At 43.7% G+C, this 25,917-nt stretch overlaps 2 protein-coding genes across 4 annotated transcripts; both read right to left on the reverse strand.

Annotated features, from left to right (window-relative positions):
* zranb1b (zinc finger, RAN-binding domain containing 1b) lies at positions 1-19,961 on the reverse strand. Of its 2 annotated transcripts, none has more exons than XM_079168727.1 (10): positions 19,821-19,961; positions 14,009-15,063; positions 10,147-10,334; positions 9,137-9,290; positions 8,195-8,266; positions 5,550-5,748; positions 4,160-4,280; positions 3,774-3,903; positions 1,989-2,218; positions 1-1,785 (listed from the first exon to the last, which is right to left on the reverse strand). In XM_079168727.1, the coding sequence occupies exons 2-10, from the start codon at positions 14,967-14,969 to the stop codon at positions 1,567-1,569; spliced, it is 2,274 nt and encodes a 757-aa protein (XP_079024853.1). In that variant the 5' UTR covers positions 14,970-15,063; positions 19,821-19,961; the 3' UTR covers positions 1-1,566. The 2 variants fall into 2 exon arrangements, with proteins under 2 accessions (XP_079024853.1, XP_079024852.1); XM_079168726.1 differs by lacking the exon at positions 19,821-19,961 and adding an exon at positions 17,551-17,818.
* abraxas2 (abraxas 2, BRISC complex subunit) lies at positions 18,566-25,865 on the reverse strand. Of its 2 annotated transcripts, none has more exons than XM_079168728.1 (9): positions 25,790-25,865; positions 24,754-24,844; positions 24,589-24,625; positions 24,024-24,090; positions 23,438-23,628; positions 22,809-22,931; positions 22,237-22,321; positions 22,003-22,120; positions 18,566-21,772 (listed from the first exon to the last, which is right to left on the reverse strand). In XM_079168728.1, exons 1-9 carry the CDS (start codon positions 25,859-25,861, stop codon positions 21,216-21,218), a joined length of 1,341 nt encoding a protein of 446 aa, XP_079024854.1. In that variant the 5' UTR covers positions 25,862-25,865; the 3' UTR covers positions 18,566-21,215. The 2 variants fall into 2 exon arrangements, with proteins under 2 accessions (XP_079024854.1, XP_079024855.1); XM_079168729.1 differs by having other exon boundaries at positions 21,209-21,772; positions 22,809-22,928.
* Between the last annotated feature and the right edge of the window lie 52 nt (positions 25,866-25,917).

Genomic DNA, 25,917 nt, shown 5'->3' on the forward strand with positions numbered 1-25,917 from the left:
TTCAAAAAGGGTTTCCTTTATTTTTTTTTCCTTATTTTGCCTGTTCATTGCGTTACACTCTGTATAGTAAAGTCAGGCCTAAATCCACAAACCATCATAGTCACAACTGCAACTATTGCATAAATACAAAGCAACATAGAAGTGATGCTCAAAACGTGTTTAACTTGAATGGAACACAAAAGAAGTTACAGTACGCAATGGCAAGAAAAACAAAAAGCAAAACATTCACAGCAAAAAAAGTAACAACTCGTGTTTTTTCGTCTTTTTTTCCTGTCAGCTTTGGTTTCATATGTTGCAGTCTCACAACGACCGTAATCAAAAACGTAAAGATGGGTTCACACAATGACAACAAACGGGCGTTACAGAGGAGGACCGACATGTACCATGAGGGTGAGCTTGACAACAAATGCTATGAAGAAAAAAGGGACAAAGAGGAAATAGGAGACAACGATGAGACAAGTGGGACTTGGGGGTTAGTGTCTCAAACTCGCCTGCCCAAAAAAAAAAAAGCACCAGATTTCAGGCATCCAGATGAGATACTAAATCACACACACACACACACACACACACACACACAACGCAAGTAAACTTCTCATTGATGGTCATTTCTTCACAGCAACAGTGTTTCTGTGCAACGAGTCTTCATCAAGTTTGAGAAAATAATTAACAAAACCACAAAAAACAAACATACAGAAGAAAGCTGTTCTTAGCTCATATAAGTTTCCAAATAATAAATATGTCGAGCAAGTTCAGAGAAGAAAAAAATTAAACACGCACGCACACAACTTCTCAGTTCAGTCAGTCTGAAAAAAGGTAAACCAAAAGATCCAACATGAATGTTTGTGTGTTCAAACGTAATGAGTGTAGATTTGACTTGTGAGGGGAAAAATCTCCCTTTTCAAGAGCTTCATATACGACCTTAATTCAAGCAATGATACTGTATTTATATAGAAATGTTTTAATAAATGTGCAATGCTTAGTAATAAGGATTTAAGTCATTTAGTATTACACAATCTCTGGTTTTCTAAAGATAATGATATTTATTGGCTTCGTCCCAGCCCATTCAAAAACAAATAGCTAAATAAGCCAACTCTTAAAACGTCAAAAAGTTCAATTTGGAAGTGTGCTTTTGTCAGTGCCCACACTGAACGGATATAAAGTGTTGATTTGAATCAATGCTGGTATATTTCCTTATACTCTTTTTTTTTAAAACAACCACATGCATTTACATCTATGGATAAAGAATCCTTTTTTCCTTAACATTTGAAAATCAAAACACAACCAAAGGTTATTTGCATTTGTAAACCTTTATCCTCTCCCCAAATCTGTGTTTGGCAGCAGTTGAGTTGTTCCGTCTCCTCTTTGTCCGAGTTAAGTGTTCGATGTGTTCTAAGTGTTTGTCCGAGTGCCTGCATGTGCTAGAGGAGTAGCAGTGTCTCCTGTTAGAGGTGGTGGGTGGGGGCTCGTGGTTCCCTGTCTTCTCCTGAAGGCTTTCACAGTTTGTCCGTGTAAGGAAAGGAAAAAAGAAATAAAAAAAATAACTCCCCTCCCCGCGCTTCAGTTTTGTCACTCGTCATCGTCGTCTTCCTCCTCTTCGCCGTCAGACAAAGAGGCACAGGGGCGAATCTGCCGGTAGCCGTCCAGCCACTTCTCCACCATCTGGGTAACGAGCGGGTGGTTGCGGCGGCGGGAGCTTTTCTGAAGAGCCACCAGAACCCCGCCCTCCGTCACACAGCAGTCCAACCACTCCCGCAGCAGCTTCTCCTGTTGCTCTTCATTACCCATCTGAAGGACACGGGGAAACACATAAGGCCATCAGAGGGAGCAATATCACTCGCCTAAGTTGAGGATATCACGTACTCCTGCTGAAGCATCGTCTCTTAAACTAGCACTGACACAGAGGATGGAAACCAACTACGCAAAGCTGCAAGTGAACCGATTTCATAACATCAACCAAAATTGTAGACACAGTGGGGGAGAGTCCTTACTTCCTGCGCTGAGAGGAAGTGAATGTGAAGCAGCTTCCTCTCACTGTCGACCAACGGCAGGAACGTGACGGTCACGTCGTCGTCCGTGTTGAGGTTGGCGCCCGCGCCGCGATTGTCGAAGCCATCGTTCTCCATGGCCACCAGTGCTGAAAAGTGGCCCCGCGTGTAGCCCAGCGCGATGGGGCTCTTCCAGCAGAAACTCTGCTCCCACAAAAGGGGCAAGTACACACCTGGAGGGAGAAGGAGAGAGTTTTAATAATGCATTATGTATTTATGATCTAAAATGTAAAGTTGGTTGAGGGGACGCTGATCCAGGCTATGTGTACTCTGAAAAGTCATAGTACATTAGGCTTTTCATGACCTAATGTACGATGACTTTCTATGACTAAACTGTCAATATTGACATTGTATATAACTGTGTATAAAAGTGTGACCTACCACACTATGACTTATGATATACTATACTATGATTTTTTTTATGACATACCCTACTTTATAAATGACATGTTCTTGATACTATGGTATATTTGTGACATACTATGATTTTTTTATGACATTTCTATGACTTGTTGAAGCAGCGGGCGGGTCTTTCACCTCGGACGTTTAATTTGCGCTCGTCACAGTGTGACTGACTTGCACACATCTGCTCATATTTTATATTTCTCCACTTCCATGATAATTGAGAAGTCTATTCTCCTCTTCCAGTAACTGTGTTTTTACTGGGTTCACTTGGTCACCATGTTAACTGAGGGAGGCGTGCAACCATATGCACGCCTCCCTCTGTGTGTTTTACATCGGCTTCCGGCGACAGTAAATCACGGATCCATCAGGCCGGCTTTACTACAAGCAGTTGGCCATTACGGAGCACTTTCATCATCCCCTGTGCAGCATCACTCAGCAGACAAACTGAAAGCAGGCTGTTTTACTGCCCGCCGTAAACGTAGACCCGGCCCTCCACGCTCACGGGATTGTTTCTGATGGTTTACACATGTTCACATCCGTCTAGATGCGTGTGTGTGTGTGTGACGAACTCAACAGCATCACTTCTACGTGTACTCCTATGCAGCGGTGGACAACTTAGTACATTTACTCAAGTACTGTACTACTTTAGTACAAATTGGAGGTACTTGTATTTTAGTCCAAATTTAAAAAGCACCTTGGATCAGCTGGAAAATGCATTGTCACAAAGTTGTCCTTTTAGAGATACATGGTTCTCACAGGACAGTGACGCTACATGATGACCTCTTAGAATCTGATAAATTATTGTAGATTAAACATGAGATAAAAGGAGTACAAATTAGAACAACTTTAAACACAGCAGTAAAATGCAACATTCATAAGATTGCAGCAATAATATTTATCCAAAAACACAATATAATATATTTTTAAATATATAATAGTAACATTGACAGGGAATATTTTTCTGCATAATGAATAATTAGTTTGAATTTCATACTAACTGACTAAAATACATTTTGTTGATGATACTTACACACTTATTACTTGAGTAACGTTTTGAATGCAGGACTTTTCCCTGTTTAGGATCTGTAATTCCTCTGCTCCAATGACAAGTGTGTGTGTTTTGTCATGTTGTTTATGTTACTTCAGGTCACACCGTACTTAAATACCATTTCAATAAAAGGAACTAGCCTGATACATGTTATAAATAGCAATTACTGACAGTCCGGAGGGGCAGTTATGTCAGCTATGTAAGATATGGACACTACTGCCATAATGATATTCACCCAAAACAACCTCAGTCCAAACAGTCCAATAACTCCTCACCTTGAAAACGGGTGTAACCGAGCGTTTCGCCACGGAAACTTTTGTAATACTTCACTCCATAGACGATAATAGGCCTACGAAGAATGTGTGCAAGAACGAAAATGTGGGTCTGCTCCAAGCTGGATCCAGGCTGTAAAAGAAAATGCGACACAAAAGGGGGATAAAAATAGTTAGAGAGCTGGGGCTCCGTGAAACTACAAAGCAAGGATTATTAAATATACTGTACATTCCAGGCGGGATGCACTTTCAAAGGGAATTACAGATTAAGTATACTGCGGTAAGAGCATTAAAGCATTTGACATAATTCATGCATCATTTGTATGTCACATTCTAAACACATCAAGATCCTGTCCATCATGTTAATGTTTGTCTTCATGTGCATGTACCTGACTAGCCAGGGAAAGGATGAAAGCCCAGTCCTCCTGCCACTGTTCCTCCCGGAGGGAAAAGTGCAGGCCGAAGCTCTGGGAATACCACGACTCCCACTCCTTCCAGCGGGTGTAAAACCTGCACACACACACACACAAATACTGTTTTGTCTGTTGACATTAATTGACCTCTCTGTGCTGAAAGGCGTGTGACTGCTATTCATCTGTGTTGGGGTTTAGGTTGGATGGCAATTACTCGTATCTAAATAGTAATTTTCTCACTTCAGAACCAACACTTTCTTAGAAATAGACTTAAGTCACACAGTTCTTTTGTGTTCAAGTAGAATCAGCACAGGCTGTAAATTGTTCCAGCGCTCCCAACTTTGCACTCAAGACTTTATTTATTTCCACTAAAATGTGTGTGACTGGTCTAAGTCCCCAATCAAAGCCTCTCCTTTCTAGATCAAAGCCTCAGATCTCGGCATGAGGCGACAATCCAGACTGGATTTGTGTGTATATATCCCAACCTCTGAACCACATGTCCCACTTTCAAACATAGCCATGCAATGTTAAAAGGAAAACAAAACGTAACTTAAGAACATTGAATGTAAATACAAGTATTCAGCTGTTTCGAGCTCCTTGAGCGAGACACTAAAAGTCAACCTGCTCCCTTTTTTGTAAACATTACTGTGGAAAACCGTCGGCTAAATGTTTAAAGTATAAAGATAAACATGAATGAGATATGGGTGTTTTGCTAAAGCTGCAATGGTCAAGAATTTAGTGAAAAAACACTTTCTGCAGTTTATATATATATACAAAAATGCAGTATATTCACCTTGTTTGCCCAAATTAAGGTTTCAGCTAATTAAAAACAGTCTCCTGAAAAGCAGCATGTGAGCACCAACTCACCACCACAGCTGACGCCAGTACCTCTCTACTATTGGTGTGTGGTGCATTATGTCATTCAGTCTGCTAAACAGTACTAACAGGCCTGAGACTAGGTGCAGCATGCCGTAACGTTCACAGGTTGTCTTTTAAAGGAACAATAACACGCTGTAATGTGCTCTCCTAGTCCCCGGCCTGCAGGACAATAACACGCTGTAATGTGCTCTCCTAGTCCCCGGCCTGCAGGACAACGACACGCTGTAATGTGCTCTCCTAGTCCCCGGCCTGCAGGACAACAACACGCTGTAATGTGCTCTCCTAGTCCCCGGCCTGCAGGACAACAACACGCTGTAATGTGCTCTCCTAGTCCCCGGCCTGCAGGACAATAACACGCTGTAATGTGCTCTCCTAGTCCCCGGCCTGCAGGACAATAACACGCTGTAATGTGCTCTCCTAGTCCCCGGCCTGCAGGACAACAACACGCTGTAATGTGCTCTCCTAGTCCCCGGCCTGCAGGACTCACCAGTGAGAACAGTCGTGCAGGCTGTCATGGAGGGTCTTGCGGAGCACCGAGTCCTTGTCATAGATGCCCCACGTGGCCTGCAGCACGGAGTCCAGGAGACAGTCCCCGGCCGTGCGGTTCCACAGGGCGTACAACCGACTGTCCAACCGGGTCCCGAGCTCCAGGGACCAGTTGATGATGGGCGACTCCTCTTCGAGTTCTGAACAAGAGGGGAAGAGAAGTTGAGTGCTCCATCTCAGCGGTATTAAATATTCTACCTCAAAAAGGGAAGAAATTGTAGTGAGAAGTGTGTGACGGTTGTATTGAGGCCATAGTGGGTTTTTTTCCAAGTTGCAAGACAGGTGATGGCATTTTAAAAAGGACTAGAAATGTTTACACAGGTCAGCATGTACAGTTCAAAACCAGATGACAGCGAGAAGTCAGATTACGACACGAAAACACATCAGAAGACTTCTTCTATTAAAAGCACTTGAACGCTCGGTTTCCTGTGGATCTCTTGTGTGTGCATGCCTGTTTGTATTGTGTAAGGACGACACATGTTGGGTCTATAAACGGGTGGAAAACAGCAGCCGTGCCGCTTTCATTCTTTTATCCACTCTGCCGTTACTAAGCAACCAAGAAAGAAAAGACGTGTGCCAGGTGCTTGTGCACCGCGACAGCGTCGCTTAAACACACCGACAACAATGGATTTGAGAGCGCAAATAGACCTGCATGTGAACAGCCGCCAGTAATATGTGGGAAATACAACAGCCAAATTCAGATCATCACACTGGAAGAGAAGGACAATTGTACAGTGATACAGAACAACTTAAAATGAGCGGCAAGGAGAATAGTTTGAGAAAGTCACTGTGGATGCAGCAAGAAGATAATATTCAGGAGACCCAGGAGGAGCCCAGGGTCTCTGAGAGGGACGAGGTCCTCCAACAAGAACCATGTGGCTTGAAAAGGAAGCTTCCAACAGAGGGTTCAGCTTGTCTGGCGTGGACCTAAACTCAGAGCTTTGGAGAGTCATAAGGTCTTGAGCAATGGGGGCGGAGGAGCTTAAAATGGGTTGTGAGCATATGGCTGAGAAGTAATTGGCAGAGAAGAGAGAAAAAGAGGCCCGGCAAAATATAATTCAGCTCCACATCGAGCTCCAAAACGACAAGGATTTGTAAATACAGCTTCAGATGAAAGCCTCCGAGAGGACGAAAATCCTCAGCCAAGAAATAGACGACCTTCTAGAGACACTCAGAAGAGAGTGTGGTTAAGGACAGTAGAGTCCAAGCCTGGGGAAGGAGAAGAAGCTACCTTCTAGAGATAAACGTAAAACTGTGCTCTGAAGAAAAAAACATTTCATGATATCTTTGAGAAATTAAAAAAGGTATAAAAAACACACAGAGGCCATAAACGAAGAGCAGCGTCTAAATTGATCGGGCTCAATTTAGACGATGAGGACGCCATCGATGAGGAAGATTCTGGGAAGCAGAAAAATGCTGGAGAAGCATAAATGGTGGAAGAAAGTTGCTTTTAACATCAAACCATGGCATGGGGGTAAAAAGTTGAAGGTAAAACGGTTGAATTTTAGTAATAGTTTGACATTTTCTGAATTATACTGAACGAAAAACAACAACTGGCCAAACTATTACTCGTGAGTCGTAGTTTTCCAATCTGCCATCTGCTTACATGGGTTTCTCTGGTTGCTCCATTTTCATAGTGGGAGAACAGTGTTTCCTTACCGTGAGTATGGATGTGAAATTTGGTTTTGTTCAGTTTAAATCTTGAATTATTCTGGACACAACTACACAAAGCTTCTAGGAATGATCCGTCTGGCATTATCCTACATTGCTACTATGATACTTTCCCTCTCCTGGTTTATTTTCTTGCAAATGCGCACGCACGCACGCACACACACACACACACACACGCACACACACACACACACACACACACACACACACACACACACACACACACACACACACACACACACACACACACACACACACACACACACACACACACACACACACACACACACACACAGGTTTCCGTGGCGTGGTACTTTCGTCTTAATCCCCTAACCTGAAAAAGGAGACGTGGTTTTCTGTTCACTTGACGTTATTGAAGTGAACGCACCGAGAAAGGATCTTGAAATAAGGTGAAACAAGGGTTGATGTCTCTCTTTGTACTTATGCTGCAGTAACAAACATTTGACACGTTGTACTAATTAAACAGGACACACAAATAAGCAGGAAACTGAAGAAAACAAGTGTTGCAGATACCTTTTAAATGTGTGTACATTTGTGTGTGTTTGTGGGGGGACGGGGGACTCCCTCAAACTTAATTAGGCTGATTAACACGGACACAATTGGTACACACGATGAAGACCGGCCGCCTGGCAAAGTGACAAGCAGGCAGGTAAAACGCTGAGTTGGCAACGGGGAAAATACTAGTAATGTAACACACTGCCTGGTTTGGGCAGCCTTCACATTACAGTAGACAGTTTGTGAGGGAGCTCCTTCCGCTTTACAAGCCAGACCATGGTTCCCATCTTGGATCTGGTTTCTCTTTCTCTCTCAAAGTGGATCCATATGTAAGCGCAGCATGTGATCGTTGTGTTACTGCAACACTCAGTCATGAAGTTGACGGAGTAAATATTTCACCTTTTTGTACGTCTCGATCCAGCACCTCATCAAACAGCTTCTCCTGAACAGCTGGGGGCAAGTCCTCAATGTCTGACACAAGAAAAGAAGAAGAAGAAGAAGAAGAAGATAAGTGAATGATAGAAATCAAAAGAGGGCGTTATTAGAGCGGACACAGGCACAGAGACAGTTAACATTGTGTAGGATTTAAGGGGATTTATTGGCAGAAATTGAATATAATATTGAAAATACAATAACACTTAATAGAAATGACTGAGAAGGGCTGATTTCAACTCAAGCCACCATGTTTTTGTTCTTCTCACAATGGCCACTGGCTTTCGCTGCGTGCTCTGAGCTCTCGTCAACACAGCGGCTCATTCTTCGGTTCCACAAAGTCGCTGCATTCATTTCTTTTAGCTGAAGAGAACGGCTCTCTTTATAGTGGCCAGAAGCCAACGCCTGCATTGTCCTGAACACTACACAACAAACATCCTTAGCTTCGTTATCAGCAACAGACTGGACCATTAATAGCTATTCCACACACAATGAAGTTCAACGGAAATAGCACTGAATGTATGCAATTTTACACAGTGTCATTGGAAAAAAAAAAAGCCAAATATAGCTTAGTCATGAACGGGAGACATGCACCGTTGGCGGGCTGGCCTACTCGGTATGCAAGAACAATACTGAAACAGTGAGCCAGAGATTGGCCTCCGTCTTCTGCAGTTTGAAACAGACAACCGTAGCATTATGTCCCCTCAGCATCCCAACAAAAAGCAATTTCATATTTTCCACGAGTAAACAAAACAAGCATTCAATCACACAGTTGGCAGAGCCAGAGGAGACGGCGGGACCGGCTTTTAAGTTACCCGTATACAATGCACATGAAGTGCACTTTGACAGCGTCTGCAATTCAAGTCAAATTGTTTTCAGACATTTATATTCTTTGTTTGTGGCGCTTACCTGCAGGCAGGGTGAAGGTCACCAGGTCGGTGAGGAAATAGCAGGTGAAGTCGCCCTTACGCTGGTGAAGTGAGGCGGCCACCTCGCGACGGATCTGCTCCGTTAGCTCCGGACACACCATGGCGGGAATACACTTGGCTGCCTGTTGGGACACCTACAGAGAAGAGAGGAGAAAGGGAAGTATAATCCAAATATAAAGGAGTGTGTGACAGAGGCTGATAATTGAGCAAGAGAATTTCTAACAATTGCGTTTTTGTAAAAGAAGGGAAAGACGCAAAATGACGACAGGACAATAAGCTTGAACAACGTGGCTCCAAAATAAATGATTCTTCCAGCATTGTGGACTCAGTGATCTGTTCTAAATCTACCTTCACTAATCTAATCCAAGTTGCCTCCAGGACAAGATGGGGGGAAAAGGAAAGGAATCTGTTTTCAAGCAGACGTCATCTTTGAAGCATTTTCGGGGCATGAGCCAGCGGTTAGTCACTGACCCCTTCGGAAAAGAAACGGGGACAGTGACCGAGCGTGGGAGGAGAGGTGTGTGTGTGTGTACACAGATAATCTGGGATCACAGTGCTGACGGCAAGCGAGCTGCCATCAACAACAGCACACACACACACACATCAGCTCAGTGAGCCTTCCTGTTACACAGACACACCAGGGAACCCGAATCTTTAACAAAATACTCCATTATTATTATTATTAGCAACATAACATGAACAGGAACAGCTATCGCAAGGAGAGGAGTGTGTGGTTGAATTCCAGACCCTCTGCCCATGTGATCCCTCCTGGCTGATCTCATTGGATGTTGAGATTAAGAGACTTCACAAGAAAAAGGCGACATCATCGCTGACCCAGAAACGAGCACCACCGCAATCACACCCATAATTCAAGGGTGTCATTTTTACCGTAGTCCCTCAAATATTTAGGATCCAGTTATGCACCAGCATGCACACCGCTCCGTCAGCCAGTATCTGCTGCAGGTGATTCCTGAAAGACTCTCTACTGACCTCCGTGAGCAACACCGCCAGCATGTCCTGCCTCTGGAAGCGGATGGCGAGGTGGACCAGCGTGAAGCCGTCATCAAACGCCGAGGGACGGTTTAATAGACGCACCTCGTCTGACGTTAGCTGACGTGCGATGTCACCTCCCGATGACTTGTAGGCCTCCACGGCTGCCAGGTCCCCTTCCACAACACCTTTCACAACAAAGAGGAAGGAAAGGGGTCACATTAATAACTCTTTAATTCTCAATAACTACTTTGTATGAAGACTTTCAAACACAGAATTAACAGTAGAAGGATTCATATCAATCACAACACGTGAGAAGGAAAATAAAGGAGTATCGGTTTACTTTTGATTGCATTATGCAGCTCAAATACGCTGAACACGTCGATCACTGTGGTTAAGACCACATCATGACTGGACATTCTGTGCTCAACCAGGAAGTATAAAACATTAGAGATCAGACGGTGCTTTATCTCTGTGGCAGCTGTAACAGCTTTGAGACTTCACTGACTTTGAAGTCAAGGGGAAAAAAAGACAATGGGGGGGCCACATTGTAATCCGTCAGTTATTATTTCCCCTCTTCATCATCAGGTTTAGAGGGTCGAACGATGCGTTTGTTCCGACAGATGCAGGCGTTTACTTTTCTTTACACAACGTGCAAATATAACTAGCACACAAACTCAAGGGCTAATCCATTCACCGAGACAATAGAACGATAGAAACAGTTGACCGTGTGCACAGTAAACATACTATACTAGTATTTTGCTTTGAAGGTATTCTGCTGAGTAAATGGTTATAGTGATCTTCCTCTTAAAAACACATCGACTACCTGGATGTTCAACTGTGGACTAAAAAAAAAACAGTTTCTCCATGAACTCAAACACATCTGAGCATAATACAGTGAACGCCTATGTGGTATTCTCTCGTACATTTAGCAGCATTGAAGACTGTTGAGCTTTTGTTCTGGCGTCAAAAGGACCACACACACACACACACACACACAATGCTCAACTGCATAATCTGTGTATGAGTGAGCCCGAGAGCGAGCGAGAGAGACATGGAGTGGGTGGAAGGACTCGCTGTGCCGTGTGGAGCTGGCTAGCACTGTGAGATCAGGAGAGAAACTACACAAAGGCAGCGCAGTGGGATGGAGAGGGATCACAGCCACTCTCCACACAAAACTCCATTAGTGTGGGCGTGCCCGTGGCCCAGCCGTCAGCACTGTACCCACAGGTCTCTTAGAGAACACAAAAAGGTGCAAATACGCAAACAGATGCACACTTAAAGACGGAGAGGAAAGGGAACAGCTCAGGCTAAGTGGCGCTGGTCTTTTGCATGTTCATTTCTTTCAGTGATGTGGATAGTGGTTGCCTCTATCATAAGAATGATGAACAACAAACATTATTGTCCTGTTGAACCGGCAATGTCAGGCTCTCTCTCATAGTTCATCAAATTGTTGGTAATAAATCGAATCAGGCTTATAGTGTTGGGGGTGTACTTTGTGCTTTTTCTGGTAGTAATCTCAAAAAAGGTTTGTCAAACTAAGCATGTCCACCACAGCTTTTAAAATAAGCCAACAGAACCACGGTAAACCCCACTATTTACAACATCAATCATAACTGAATATCCTCCCTCTGCCTTCGTATTGCTGCAATGGTGAGCTTTTTACCAAGACATCTGACCTTTACTTTCTTAACACATTCAAATCTAGAGAGCATCTCTTGATGGGATTAGACCGGGGGCGTAAAGTGAGGGGTGTCGATGGCCCCTTCTCCCCTTCCTAACCCCTTACTTCCAGGGCCCTTGCTGAGACCGATCTTCATACTCTGCCTTCATTTTAATCTCAACAACCCACTTGTGAGGTTACGTGACTGCATCTTATATGGTTGCGATGCGATCACAGAGACTAAATCTGTCCACAGACACACACACACAGAAATATAAACACCTGCCAAAGAGCTCAGAACAGCCTCTGTGGTTGTTCCCTCTTCAATAGGAAAGAACACAAGCATCGCTGTCACGGCTGGTAATAATACGCATAAATGTAACAATAACGGACAGCATTCTAAAAATGCCTTTTCGGCAAACACTGGCACATTTACAGTGATCAATGTGCATTGCCCCCCCCCGAGCAACCCGCTGGCAGCTCATATTTAGAAAATAAGGGCCGAGGGTTGAATCTGACACATTACTAGTTGTGAGGATGGATGTTATGTGCAGTGGACCCACAAATATCAACTCCTATTTGATGGACAGCTTTTAAAGCAAATATATTCAGGGATTTACAAACTTGCAGGAAAATAAATTAATTAAATGAAAAATAATTTTAGTCCTTTGAGTAAATGTAGATGTATCATCAATAGCATTCTACTTCTTTGGTATTGTGCGTGTTGGTTCGGTACCTAAATGACCCAGAGACATTAATAATGCTACCACACACATGAGTGACACCATACGCTTTCAGGGAGTTGATCTCGGGCCATCCACACTATAGGGGCGACGGCCGTTGTTGTTGCCAAAGACTTGTGTATTTTTGACTTCTGTTGCACGGGTCGAGCTATTATTAGTGAAGGAAACTAGAGCGTCTATCAGAAATTTGAGGCCACTGTTTATAAACAGTGATGTAGATACGCCAATGACGGGAAACCCGCCCTAGCAACAGAGGACAGACACACTTGCATCCCCTTTGCACACACACACACACACACACACACATCTGTGCGCTCTGAGGCTGCAGCGAGGTCACATCGCATTCACTCACTCACTATATTATGATAATTAAAACTAGGCAGTCTACTATACTCTGAGCATTAAATTGGGGTGTCAAATACTTGATAAACAAACCATAAGCATGCGCTCTGAGAAACTGTAATGGCCATGTTTCCAAAGACCAAAAGATAAATTGAGGAAACAATAAGCAGACATCAATCACCAAAAGCATTGTCTGCAGCAGACCTAGTTTTCCAAATGATATGTCGTGAATTTGCTGGTTTGTGATATGGCTTCGATTTCATTTTCCTTCAACTGACGATGGAGAAATTTACGATCAGATAAGGAAAGCTCATACTCGAATATGCCGAAAGAAATCAGAGCCACTCACATCAGACGAGAATTGGTCTCGAGGGGACAAGCTACACAGATATGAGGAAACTCACCCCGTCACATGCAGTAACAGACCCAGTGTAGGACCAGAAGCAGACTAACTCCAGTGATGTTTCTCTGACATTCACACCCGATTATCTCTTTGCTTCAAGCAATGCAGCAGCATGAAAAACCCCGGACAACTGTTAATCACTGCGGGTGCTTCATTTGGGATATCATATACATGCGTGGCTGTCAAATGTGTGCTGTCAGTGTGTCATCCGAAGAATTGTATGTCGAAGACACATATAAGGAAAAACGGCCTGGAGGTTGAGTGGGTGTGAGGGGCATCTCTACATAGTCATGGGAGAGAGAGTGAGATAGTGGTGCGAGATCAAAACAAACAATCAATCACTGGTTGTTCTTAAAATGTCCATCCTACCTCCCACTCCACGTTCACCAGTACACCGCTTGTGTAGGTTGTACACTAGCTGAATGCCGGGGATTTCTAAGCATTTACATTATAGTAGCATCAGGAGGACGCAAATCACGATCGCCTCGACGTGGCTATATAAATTGTATTTGAACCAATTACCTTGCAGATGGTAAATCTGTATCAAGCTGTCACACAAATTCTGGGAATTCGCATTTCGCCCATTTCTCTGCCTGCCTGCCTGCCTGCCTTACATCACTCTGTTGACTTATTACCCACCTCATAACAAAACACCAGGAGAACAAGCTGAATGTGCAATACAACAGAGTAAATCACATTTAAGGAACTCACCAACACAGGCATTGAGGAACAGCCAATCAGTTCTTCTCATCCGGTTCTTAATCTGCTTCAGTTTTTTGAAGTCCACCTCCAGCTCCTCTTTGCTCCCGATCCCGGCCCCCGATGCCAGTTCAATCCTCTGAAAGTCCATGTTTACCTCCGACTCCCGTTTTGAGGTCGGGGGGGACCTCCTTTGGCCGCTGCTACAACCCACCACCCCACTTACCACACCCCCGACTCCTTGCCCAACCACCTGCCCAACAACGCCTCTCCTGTTGTCCCTGTCCTGCGCGATGCGTTTTGAGGAAGGTTGTTGGCTCTCGGGCTCTGACGCCAGCTCGATGGGTTCAGCGAGAAGACTGTTTGGCCTAGGGTGGTCACACACCACACACTTGAGTGCCTTGGCCCAGTTCTCGTAAGTGCAGGCAGTGCAGGTCCAGCGCTTTACATGAGTGTTGAGCCTGTTACGGTCATTGTATTCCTCACAGGGGTCTGTAGTGGTGGCCAGGGGAGCAGGGCGGCACCCAGAGCCCGAGGTCTGGGGGGATTCTGTGGGGCTGCGTGGCTGCCGGGTATGATGTCCGTGATGGGTTGCATGTTGCCCATGCTGTTGTTGCCTCTGGCAAAGGCACTGGGTGCAACGGATTGCCCGAGGCCAGTTCAAGTAGGTGCACATGTGGCACGACCACTTGCTGCTAGTCTCCGGTATATCAGCAATTCGTACACGGGGTCGGGCACTGGAGTCTGGACAAATAAGTAAGCTGGAGCCCCCCTGGGTTGGGCTGTTGCTGAGGCCAGCAGGGTCCCACTGGTGCAGACTGGCATCCAGAGCAGGGCTGCTCTTGAAGGGCTCCTCGGTGATGATGGCACCCCCGCTGGGCCTCTGAGCACGGCACATGGTGCACTTGATGGCTGACGGCCAGTTCTCGTATGTGCAGTATTCACAAGCCCACTTGGCGACCAGCTCGGTCATCGTCGCACCGCCGCTGAAGGAGGCTTCCCGCCCTTCAGAGGGGTTCTCAGCTCGGCAGATCCACTCTTGAGGAGATCACGCAGCCAGCAGTACACTAGGGTAGAGAGGAAAAAACTATTTAATGGTATGCCAAATAAACATATTAATAATATCCTTCCTGACCCGAGAGCCCCCGGTGAGGGGCTACGGAGAAAAGTTTAGCGTGTCGTACAAAGCACTTTTCAGAAACGAATATAATGATGTTACACACATGTTATATACTCAGTTAAAGAAAAAAGTCTGGGCAACATAACCATTTTACATACTGCAAACACAATTATACACAAACTAATATAATGTACAAGAAGATGTACCACAATATCACGTATTTTTCGCCATGGCTCGGCAAGCTAAGCACTCCAGCGAGCTCTACTGACAAAAAGCTAACGGCTAACACGGCTAACCAACATACCAGAAAGCACAAGGATTCGACAACGAATCCACGGACATGTTCAGAATTTCTCTCCGTGAAACCAGTATAGAGCTATGAGCAAACAAACGCCAGAACAACAAACCGCTTCACCGAAATAAATCACAGCCAGCAGCACCTCACCTTTAGTTGAATCACGCAAAGACCGGCATAATTCCCCGTTTGCCGGCTAAACACTGCTGCTACCCATGCCCTGTCTTTCTCATCAGTTTCCTGTAGAATGGGGGGGTCAACCTAAGGTGTGGGACCCCGAGAGGAGGGGGTCAGACTTTTTGCGAATGGAATTTTACGCCTGGGGGTGCAAGGCGTTTTTTCGATTTTTACTGGCTCAATCAACACCATTTACTACCGCATTCCTGAGACTCTGACACATCTAAAAAGGTGTCACTTTCTAAAATTGACCAATCATAAGGCGGGCTGATCTTCCAATACACACATGAAGACTGGAGCTCAGATGAGAATCATCCATGGTCTACTGTCTTAGAGAGGATTTTGGCTCTCAAAATGATGCCAAACTGCTAGATTTGGCATCATTTGGTTAGATTGAACACTATTAGTGATAAAACAAGTGAAATATATAGTTATATAAAAGTACAATGGAACAGCTGGAACCTCGCCTGACCTCTCTGATACTGAAATCTCGCTAACTTCTTTATTCTTCACTTTATCAAAGTCAACATTTGCAGAGAGACTGCTGACATGTTGTGCTATGATTTGGGAGAGGTTTAAACTTTCAGATGCATCATTAAAAAAAGATATTCATAATTTCAGTGCTTTTTTTTCCAGGCGAACCTGGAAATTCTCAATTTGAGCTGTGTGCCATCTTAATTTACTATTAACTAGTAACATATACACAATATTTACACATCTGAACAAATCTCACAAGTGTTCCCTTTAATATAACATCAAACAAATTATTAAAATAGACCTTATAGTTACAGAATTACAGTCCTTTTACTATGGGAATGCAATTTTCGAGCAGAGGTCTCAAAATGGGGCTAGGGTCCAACGGGTTTCAAACTAGACTACAAAATGTATCTTATAACTCAAAGACAAATACTTTTCATAGATAAAACGATCAACAATACAAGTGAGAGAAATGTTCCTGCATTGCAAAATATGGTGCTCAACTTCACAGGTTGTCAGTAGTAAATCTCTCCATTGTTGCACATACACACAAAACCTAAACAAAGCACGCTTTATTACAGTTACCTTTGCCACAGATTCACTGTCAAACACTTGCAAACATCTACAGCAGAGTTTGCCGTTGACCCAACACTAACAAAACCAAAGGGAGCAATGTTTACAGACCCACAATGCAGTGCCAGGACGAAGACGCATCAGCCTGGGCTGCAACACCAGAATCTCCGCGGTTCCATTAAAACCCGACACTGGCTTTAAAACGCATACAGTGAGTTCTATACACCAGGCTGATGTGCCCTACAACCGAGCTAGGTAACAGGAGACAAGGACATATGAAACCAGACACCCAGCAGGGAGGCGCGTGACTGGTTAAGACACTTAACTGATTCACCGAAACTGAGTTCACCCCCAAAAAGCCTATCACCCACATATGAAAGTGAATGGTGCAACATGCTGAAGGTTATTTACGAAATAAAGCCGATGAGATAAAAGTTAACTCGCTGGGAGTTGGTTGCACTGTGCACCACGCCTCTAAGTTTACCAACACATTTTTGAGGGATACGATTCTTCCACAGTTGCACGTTTTGAGGAGAATATCTGCACGGAAACATTGCCCGTGTTTAACAGCTAACTAGGGTAGCGTTAGTCAACATCTTTACTCGTGACTAGCAGTTCGTTTCGTGTTTACAGTCCATGCATTCGGCTGGAAAACACAGTTTTAAATCAAGTGTGCCTTACAGCTAACTTTGCGTGACTAACACACTTGCTCCTAACGCTACATGTCGCGTGTAAACAGACCCACGGAGCGAGCTAGCCGTGTGTTATCCTACATGACAACTGCGCTATGCTGGTTCGGTTGCAGAGCCAGGAATTAAAGCCGAGCTAGCCGTCTGCCCGCTAACACTACGGGATTATGTTTTGTTTCAAAGGCCCTTGTCAACTCTGCAAGACATTGTGCTAACCCCTTACCTTTGCTGTGTTTACACTCCTCAGTTTCCAACTGCAGCCAAAACAAATGGAGCCCCCCTCCCTCCCCCCAAGACCAGAGAAACCCACTCCAATCCGAACTCGGGTTTCTCTCACTTGGCCGACACTAACACCGCATATTTACTTCTGTGGGGCTCCGTTTAGTGGGCAGCTGAAAGGTCCATACATACCGCGGAGCAACAACCCCCACCCCTTAGTCCCGTCCCTCGGACGTCTGCTTTGACGCTTTAAATCATTTTCATCCTTTTTTTTCCTCGATTCCCAAAACAAACACCGAGCCGACGGGCTTTAATGGCGGCACACAGGGAGAGGGAAGCAACCGAGCCAGGGCAACAAAAAAAAAAATACACTACGAGGGGGAGAGCTCTAGGTTACAGTCGGAGGCAGGATCAGGATTTACCACCTGAATCCACCAGCCAATCAGATTGGTTGATTTTTGTGTATCCCTTGACTCTGACCAATCAGAGTCCACGCCTCTCATTCCAACTGTTAAAAGGCTCAGTGACCGCAAAACCGGCTCGAATATCGCAGAAACAACAACGACACATTATGTCAACAAACTATGTTCTTTTAAGCGACTGGGCCCAGTTAGTTACGGTAAATATATATATGCTTATTTTTTAAATGTGTGCATCAGTGTGCTGCATATTTGCCAAGCAACCACGTGTTATGCCCTCAAAAGGGATGAGGGGGATGATGTCATCGTAAAAATACTGCAGCAAGCAGTCTGCAGTGATGCTTGACAGGTTGAGCAACAGTTCTCAGCGCGATTGTTATTATTGACGTGCATGTGCACACTCAGAATCCGAAAATTAATTTGAATCATAATACTTTACCAAGTCAAAATGAACGCATGGACTTGTTTACAGGAAAGCCCATAGATACATATCCAAAATAAATGTATAAGATGAAAAATAACAGTGTGATGTCAAATCATTTGCACATTAAAAGTGGTACATTTGTCACAATAAGAAAACATAGGCATATCATATCACATAATGCAGGTCTCATTTATTATTCCCCAATTTAAGAACCATATTCTCTGTGCTCGTCCAAGCAAGTCCTTGATCTACTTTCGTCAAGTACACACAACCAGATAAAAGCTGAGATGTTCGAAGCTGTGCGCTGGACTTTGTGCTTTCAGGGAGGTGTTGATGTTGCAATGACCCCACAGTAAGAGTACATGAGTGTATATCTCTACTGTGTTGGAACTTAAAAAGGTATAGGATACGAACAATGTTAGTGCTCTCACGCTTTTTACTAGTGGCCCTCAGCACCCTGCTGATTTTCATTCTGGTCATCAAGTCAGGGTTACACCTGGGGATGCCAGAAAGAAAGATTTTAGAAGCATCGGCAAGGATTAGTAAGGACCAACATATGGCTGCTCTAAACCACCACAACACTCAACTGAGACAAGCTTATACAGTAAGTGCTGTTTAAATGCTAGTGCTACCCGCTCCCTTGTCTACTATACATTCATTATATATTTCCTTATATTCCAGTACTCAAAGGAAACCATATTCCTAACTTATTAACTTTGCCATCTATATTTAACATTGTGTGATTGTGTTACTCTGGGTGATTATTAAGTAACATTTTAGGTGCCAGTTCCCCCAATAAGTGATGCATTGGCATTACACAAAAAACAAAACATGACATACAAACAGGCCGCATAAATAAAGTGGAGCTTATTCACAAGGCAAAGCTTCTCCCACCCCAAAAATCACATGAGTGCAACCTGCTGATCAAGACGTCCTCCATGACGTCCTCAAGACGTCCTCCATGTGCAGTGCAAATGTCTGTCCATGCTGAATATAACCCGTGTGTAGAATTGACCAGTTCATGCGAGGGTGTCCGACATCGCGCACCAAATCAATCCACACCTTGTTACTTAGTTGTCTTCAGATGAGACAGCTGTTTGAAAGGTCAGACGTGATCATCATACCATCTCGGCCTTACATGGAGGATCAGTTACTAAGCAGATCCCCTCTAACTTTACAGTTAAAATTCCAGTTTCAAATTATAAAAAGGAAGCAAAGTCACAGCTGCATCCATGAGACACAGGTCCACTTAGAAGTCGTCAGTGAAAGTAAAAATAGCTCTAGGAAGCAGTGAGGATTGTTTCAGGTAGACAAAACACCACATCATAGCTGCAGGGCAAATTATTGCAAATACAACACAGTTTGTTATACTGTAACTTTCCCTCTCAAGAGGGATGTGTGAATGTGTTCTGTGTGCAGATAGAAACTGACCTGAGTGGAAGGCACTGTGTATTGAAGCTTTGTCATGTCTTCCTCACATTATCCAGGTCCTTACACGTGACATTGACCCATCCAGGTCAGAAATACACGAGGTCTGCCGTCGACTATGCCGAGACAGGAAGTTGATCGCTCGCTCTCTCTGCTTCCAAAGTTACAATTCACACTCTACAGGGGGTGTCAGCCTTCCATTGTGACTTTAATAGAGAACAAGTCAGTGAGAAGTGAGCCTGAAGTGGTTATATGATCACGGCCAGTAGTATTGAAGACAACCAGCACTGTGAGGTGGAAGTAGCAGCCAGGTTTTTATATGACGAAGAACAGACAGATGCAGTTTTTTTTGTTGTTTTTTTAGTGGCGGCTTTTTGTGTTGCAGCAGCAGAAGGGAACCATAAGCATCTGGTTAGTAAAGCTACAGTACATTGTGTTTGCCCTGTGAGCTCCGTACAACAGACAAAAGCTGAGCTGAATGTGGCTCAGGGTCGAAGAGGACTACTCAAGTGGCACAACATGACAGCATTGGTATAGCACGATAATAAAGAAATCTTAAATTGTGTTAAGTGCAGCAAAGCGCATACAATTTCAGTGTTAACCGAGAGGAACAAGACATTGACATTCTTGTCAATCAAATTAGATTAACTAATAATCTGACAAAATATATATGTATATGTATATATATACATATATATATATAAATAAAAGCACCCATTATAGAAGTGGCAGAGTAAATTTTGCTTGAAATCTATTCTTCATCATTTAAATAGGCAATTGTACGATTAATTAAAGACTGTGGAGCACGGAAAAGAAAATCTAATAAATCCCAAATCAAATGAGAGAAATGTGCACGTTAAAGAAATTCTAGTTACATATATAGATCTCTTCAAGAAAAAAAGCTAACGACCATTTACTTCTTTTAAAAAAAAGTTTGAAGGCTGCAGAACATTCTCCCTTTGCTTTTCTTAAGATGACAAAAGAAGGCAAAACAAAATAGTGCAAGAGGTAATGCAAGAGTGGGTGCTCAGAGTTGGTGATGCAAAAGTGAAACAAAAAGGTACAGAAGAAAGCGTTGAGCAGGGCCTGTCTTTTAGGGAGCCCAAACATCCACACTGAAGTACCCACACTGACCCCATTCCATAAAAATAAAAATGAAAACAAGACGACTTTTCTCTCCAATGAGACACACCCGTTAAGCCTGCAAAGCCGAGCAAAGTCTCCCCTTAAAATGGAGATCAGACTAAGACAATAAACGCGGGACACCACCTGTGCATGCCTTTCACTTTCAGGACTGGCACTTTTGTCTATATTTGTCTATATCTTTGATTGCTTAAGATGCCCACCTCTCAAGGTGCGTCACTTATTTGTGTCCCATACACACCCTGTGGCATGTCTCTATGTGGTCTGTGAGCCGCGAGCGTCCCCGTCCGGGCCGAGGGCGGCCGGCCGGCCCTGCGCTAAAACGCTGGCAGAGACCATCGGCAGATGACCGGCTTCACTCACCAAGTTCTCATATTCGCTACTGTCCTCATCTTCGTCATCGTCTTCATCCTCATCCTCGTCATCTTCCTGCCCTGCGGCTTGTCTGTCTAACGAGTCAGAGCTCGATCCGTCACCATTGCCGAGGTATGGGGTGTTGGGCGTGGCAACGGGATTAGAGCTGGCGGCGAGGCCCAGGCCCATCCCCACTGGGCCAGGCGTAGGGTGTCCCGGAGAGCCCACGGCTTGGGGCCGGGGCAGTAGAGCAGCACTGGTGGGTGGGGAAGAAGAGGAGAGCAGAGGGTCACCCTGGGACAAGAGGTCAGAATAAGATGGTGGGTTGGGTGAGGTACTGGGCCGCTCCGGAGCAGAGGGTGTGTGGAAAGTTATTCTGGAAACAGGGGAAGCCTCAGAAGGGTCTGTGTTCTCATTCGGAGTGGGATGGGAGTCCGCATTTTGGGCCTCAAGGAGCCCTGTAGAGCAGAGAGAAAGGTGTAACTGGTCAAAAGGGGTAAAGCATGTGGACATTTATGCAAAACGTTAGCACATAAAATCTGAGGGAAAGGGATAGACACAGAAGAACTGAAGCTCGATGCTGAGTGCTTTTGCTGTTGGCTATAAAGCCAGTTTATATTCAAAACCAGCACACATTTGAAATTTTACGACACAATTCTAGTTTATTGGATCCAAAACGAGCTCCTACTTCTCTCTTCTTCTGCCGTCTTGCGTTTCCTGAGAGCAATCTCTTGCTTGAGTTTGTTCACATCCTCTTGAATTTTCTCTTTCACACGCTCACTTTGTTCTACCTCCCCACACACAGCCTGAAAAGAAGACAAACAGGTAGAAGAATTCACACAGAAAAGGAAAAACAAAGTCATCGAGTGAGAAAACAATTTCAGCACGCGTCTTCCACCAGCTTATCCAACATCCAGCTCACCTGCACTTTATCTTGCAGAGCACTGTAGACTTGGTATATTGTTCGGATATCCTTCATGACACCATCTTTGTCAAAGAATTCGGCCCTGGAAAGATATTTACCAATAGGTATATCCATTACATCATTCAAGACATAATATATAAGCTCACCTAGCTTGTTCATCAAAGATAAAGGCATTAGAGCAGTAAAGGTGTGTAGCGGGTACATTCTGGATGCCATCTATATCATAAATCAAACATATGCCACTGACTGACACGTAATATAAACATCAGCTGAATAAGCCGAGGTGACAACAAAGTGATCTTATCAGAAGCTGGAGAGAGTTCAGATCACACTGACACACAGTGTTCAACTCTTCTAAAGAGCGGGTCTCAGTTTAAACACAAAGACACAGAAATACAAGCAGAAGCACGTGAAGCCTGTCACATACCAGCTTTCCACTTCAGGCAGTCACTGAAATGTCTGCTGATGAATGTAAACTCAGACTAACACTGAGGTCGCACACCACCAAGGAGACACCTGATAAATCCCTGGCAGCAGCGCACCCCTTAAAAAAGAAAAGTGTATCTTACCCATGCTCTTTGATGACCTGGGTGTAGCTGATTGAGGTGTTGGGCACTGAGGAGACTTTGTATTCCTGCTGACTTGTGTTGCCAAGGTTTGGGATTGAGAGGGTGATCCTCTGGTTGAACCTACTGAGAAGAGATGACCAATTAGCACTGTTAAAACAGGAAATGGATACTATACCCATGATATAATATTACAGACAATCATTCATTTCAATTTGTTATACATGTGTGAAATATTTTTATTTATATACCGTAACTCCCCCCCCAGTAGCACACATATGCAGAAAGTTTTAACTTTATAAATATACTTCCCAATCCTATACCAGTGCTCCACTTTACTTTAGTAATTATAAAATCTGTACACGTCCCTGAATGGAATTCATTGGGATCGTTTTTATGTGAGATGACATGAGGCCAGGGGCGGAATAAATGTAACCGACACACTGAATGACATCGATGAGATTTGAGCATCTCCGTACAAAAAGAACTTAGAGCCGCATTAAATCGACAGGGTGGGAACTACCTCTATGTAAATCAAAAGCCTGGACCAGACTAAATATTTATTGATCAGACAGTAGTTTGACATTGTACCATGAATAAGTGTTTTCTCGTGGCCAAGATGCAGTTATTACCTGCGGTTAGGTCTGAAGAGCACATACTCCAGTGCGTGCGTGGAGTTGTTGGCGGTGGAGATGAAGCTGAAAAGAAGGAAGACGAGGTCGGGCACACCCAGCAGCTCAGTCAGCTGTTTGTGGATGATCTGTTCCCTGAACGACATCTGCTGCTGCGTGTTCCTCCGGAACCGGTACCAACCAATAACGTTCTACACGCCCGAAGAAACAACTCATTTTAAAAGTGTTCAATCCAGTAAAGTCACAAGTACATGGGCGACCAAAATAAAATACAGTGTGTGGAACAAAACTGACACAAATAATTATGAAACCTGTACAGCTACTTATTCAAATAATTTCAAAACAATGCTACATGTTGTATAATATTATATTTAAAACCAAACCTGTGGAAATCAGGACTTGAAAAACAATTTCCACACGGCTAAACTTCTAATCTAATAATAACATTTTTTAATTAAATTCAGGTCTGATTCCTAAGGATTCAGTATATTGTCGCCTTGGTTGTAGTGTTGCCTTGATTTAAATGTATTACGGACATTTTACAGGACATCAGCCACAAAGAACAATAAAAAACAAATTCACTCACTTTCCGCCTATCTTTAAGAATGCTGTTGAGATTTTCTTCATTGAGTTGGCCAGCGTAGTCATAAAAGCTGAAGACAGGAAAAAAAATAAACAAACAAGTAAGTTCAAACTGATTCAACATGTTCCTGCTCCTCCACTGCCTCGACCTAATTCTTTTACCAAATCTTGTCAAATGAGGCCATCTACTGTCCAATGTCAGATTAATTCAGCCTGTGCCAAAACACATGTAAGGCGAGTGATCTATCCATTGAAGTTGTCAGTATATTTACAATGACCTAAAAACTAAGACACCACAAGCTACTCTGCACAAAGGGCCTTTATATTGAGGGGAAAACAATGCAAATACATGCCTGGAGCTCTTGGGCTGTCTACATGCGTTAGACAACAGCTCTTGTAAAATGTCACTTGAACCTACCTTACCTTGTTTTGCCTGTTTTACAACAGTATTATGTCAGGTGTTCTAAACGAAATGATCATGGCCCTAAAGCAGTGTCTGTTCTACATTTTGGCAACATGTATATTGATGATAATAGTAGCTGTTTGAGAATAAAAAGCTCATATCTTACCTAAATAACTGTGCACAAGGATCATGGTTATGAATTTCTGTGGGGAACAAACAGTGAGAGATGTTTCAGTTATATAGCATCATACATGCACAATCTTTAAAAGGCTAAATGGTTTTTAGCCATAATTAACTAAAGAGACTTGTTTTTGTCCGTTACAAGGCTTACCTACTACCTGGAGCAATTCTACAGTGCTGATCTGTGTGTCACTGATGCTGACAGTCTCTTCTTCCCGTACATCTCCTAATAGGAAGCCCTCCTGTGCAAAAACATTTTGACAAAACTGTGGTTAGGGCACTAATGTAGACCTGAAACAATTAGTCAGTTAACCAGTTATCAACTAAGAATTGAACAGCTGGTAAATAACCAACAGCACTGCCTTTCTCCTTTTGTTTATGTCAGGAATGCAGACACACTTGTTAACAACAACTAGCCACCTGTCCAGGGCCGACTTTTCAAAGTCTGGCATGTAAACAGCGCTGTCGTTAGCTTCGTTTGCTCTTTTTGTAAAAGGTTTATTTCCCAAACGATGACCACAAAGGATATATAATCGATTGCATTTCTATAACGAGCACGCCAAGTACAAAAAAAGGGAAAAGAAGTATATTCTTACGCATGTCAATCACTTTATTAGACGGTTTTGACTTGAATAAAACTGACATTAGCAACGTGGCTAAGAAGCTAATCTAGCAATGTGGTAACAACACAAACAAAAAGCTTTCGTGCAACCTAGTTATGAAATCAACTGCGTAAACTTCACTTCATATCATTGATGACACAATAAACGGATATCAGATGACAGGTCGAAGTGCAGACGTTAGCGACACAGGCACACGGAAGTCACTTGACTTGGCAGCTAGCTAACCTGCTAAGTAGCTAACTGCTATGTATTTCCTGGAACTCAAACTTTCCCAACAGCATTTAGCCATGTTTAAATAGCACGTATTCGTATTGAGGTAGATATTTAACTCATGTGCAGCTGTAAATCTTAAAATTACTAGTTTGCCTTCATGTTTCTGTAGCTACACAGTATGATTAAACCGGTAAATAGACGGAACCAATACTAGCTAGCCAGCAACAGGATGATGACACTGGAAAACAACACAAACTAATGGTGTTAATGGGCGATCAGACACATCGCCGAGCCACGCGCACTTTAGCAACAATTCCCTAATACTTTGTCAGCATAATTTTGAATACTTACATGATCTGAGTTGCTGTTGGCGCTGTGATAACACACAGAACTAAAAGTATAACCTGAAATGGATGCCGCCATGATGGAAACATCCCGATCAATCCCGATGCCCCCCCCCCTGCGTTTCCAAGCACGCT

Source organism: Pholis gunnellus (assembly GCF_910591455.1).
Source record: "Pholis gunnellus genome assembly, chromosome: 11".
NCBI lineage: Eukaryota > Metazoa > Chordata > Actinopteri > Perciformes > Pholidae > Pholis > Pholis gunnellus.

Bases quoted from the DNA above. Each gene is read 5' to 3' on its own strand.
- abraxas2 (XM_079168728.1), bottom strand. From the start codon at position 25,861: ATGGCGGCATCCATTTCAGGTTATACTTTTAGTTCTGTGTGTTATCAC. The intron at 24,091-24,588 runs GTAAGATATGAG...TCCTGTCTTCAG, and splicing joins CCTTGTGCACAGTTATTTAG to CTTTTATGACTACGCTGGCC. The intron at 22,322-22,808 runs GTAAGATACACT...ATATCTTTCCAG, and splicing joins CAGGTCATCAAAGAGCATGG to GGCCGAATTCTTTGACAAAG.
- zranb1b (XM_079168727.1), bottom strand. From the start codon at position 14,969: ATGACCGAGCTGGTCGCCAAGTGGGCTTGTGAATACTGCACATACGAG. The intron at 4,281-5,549 runs GTGAGTCCTGCA...GTGTGTGTGCAG, and splicing joins CTGCACGACTGTTCTCACTG to GTTTTACACCCGCTGGAAGG. The intron at 3,904-4,159 runs GTACATGCACAT...TTTCTTTTACAG, and splicing joins TCCTTTCCCTGGCTAGTCAG to CCTGGATCCAGCTTGGAGCA.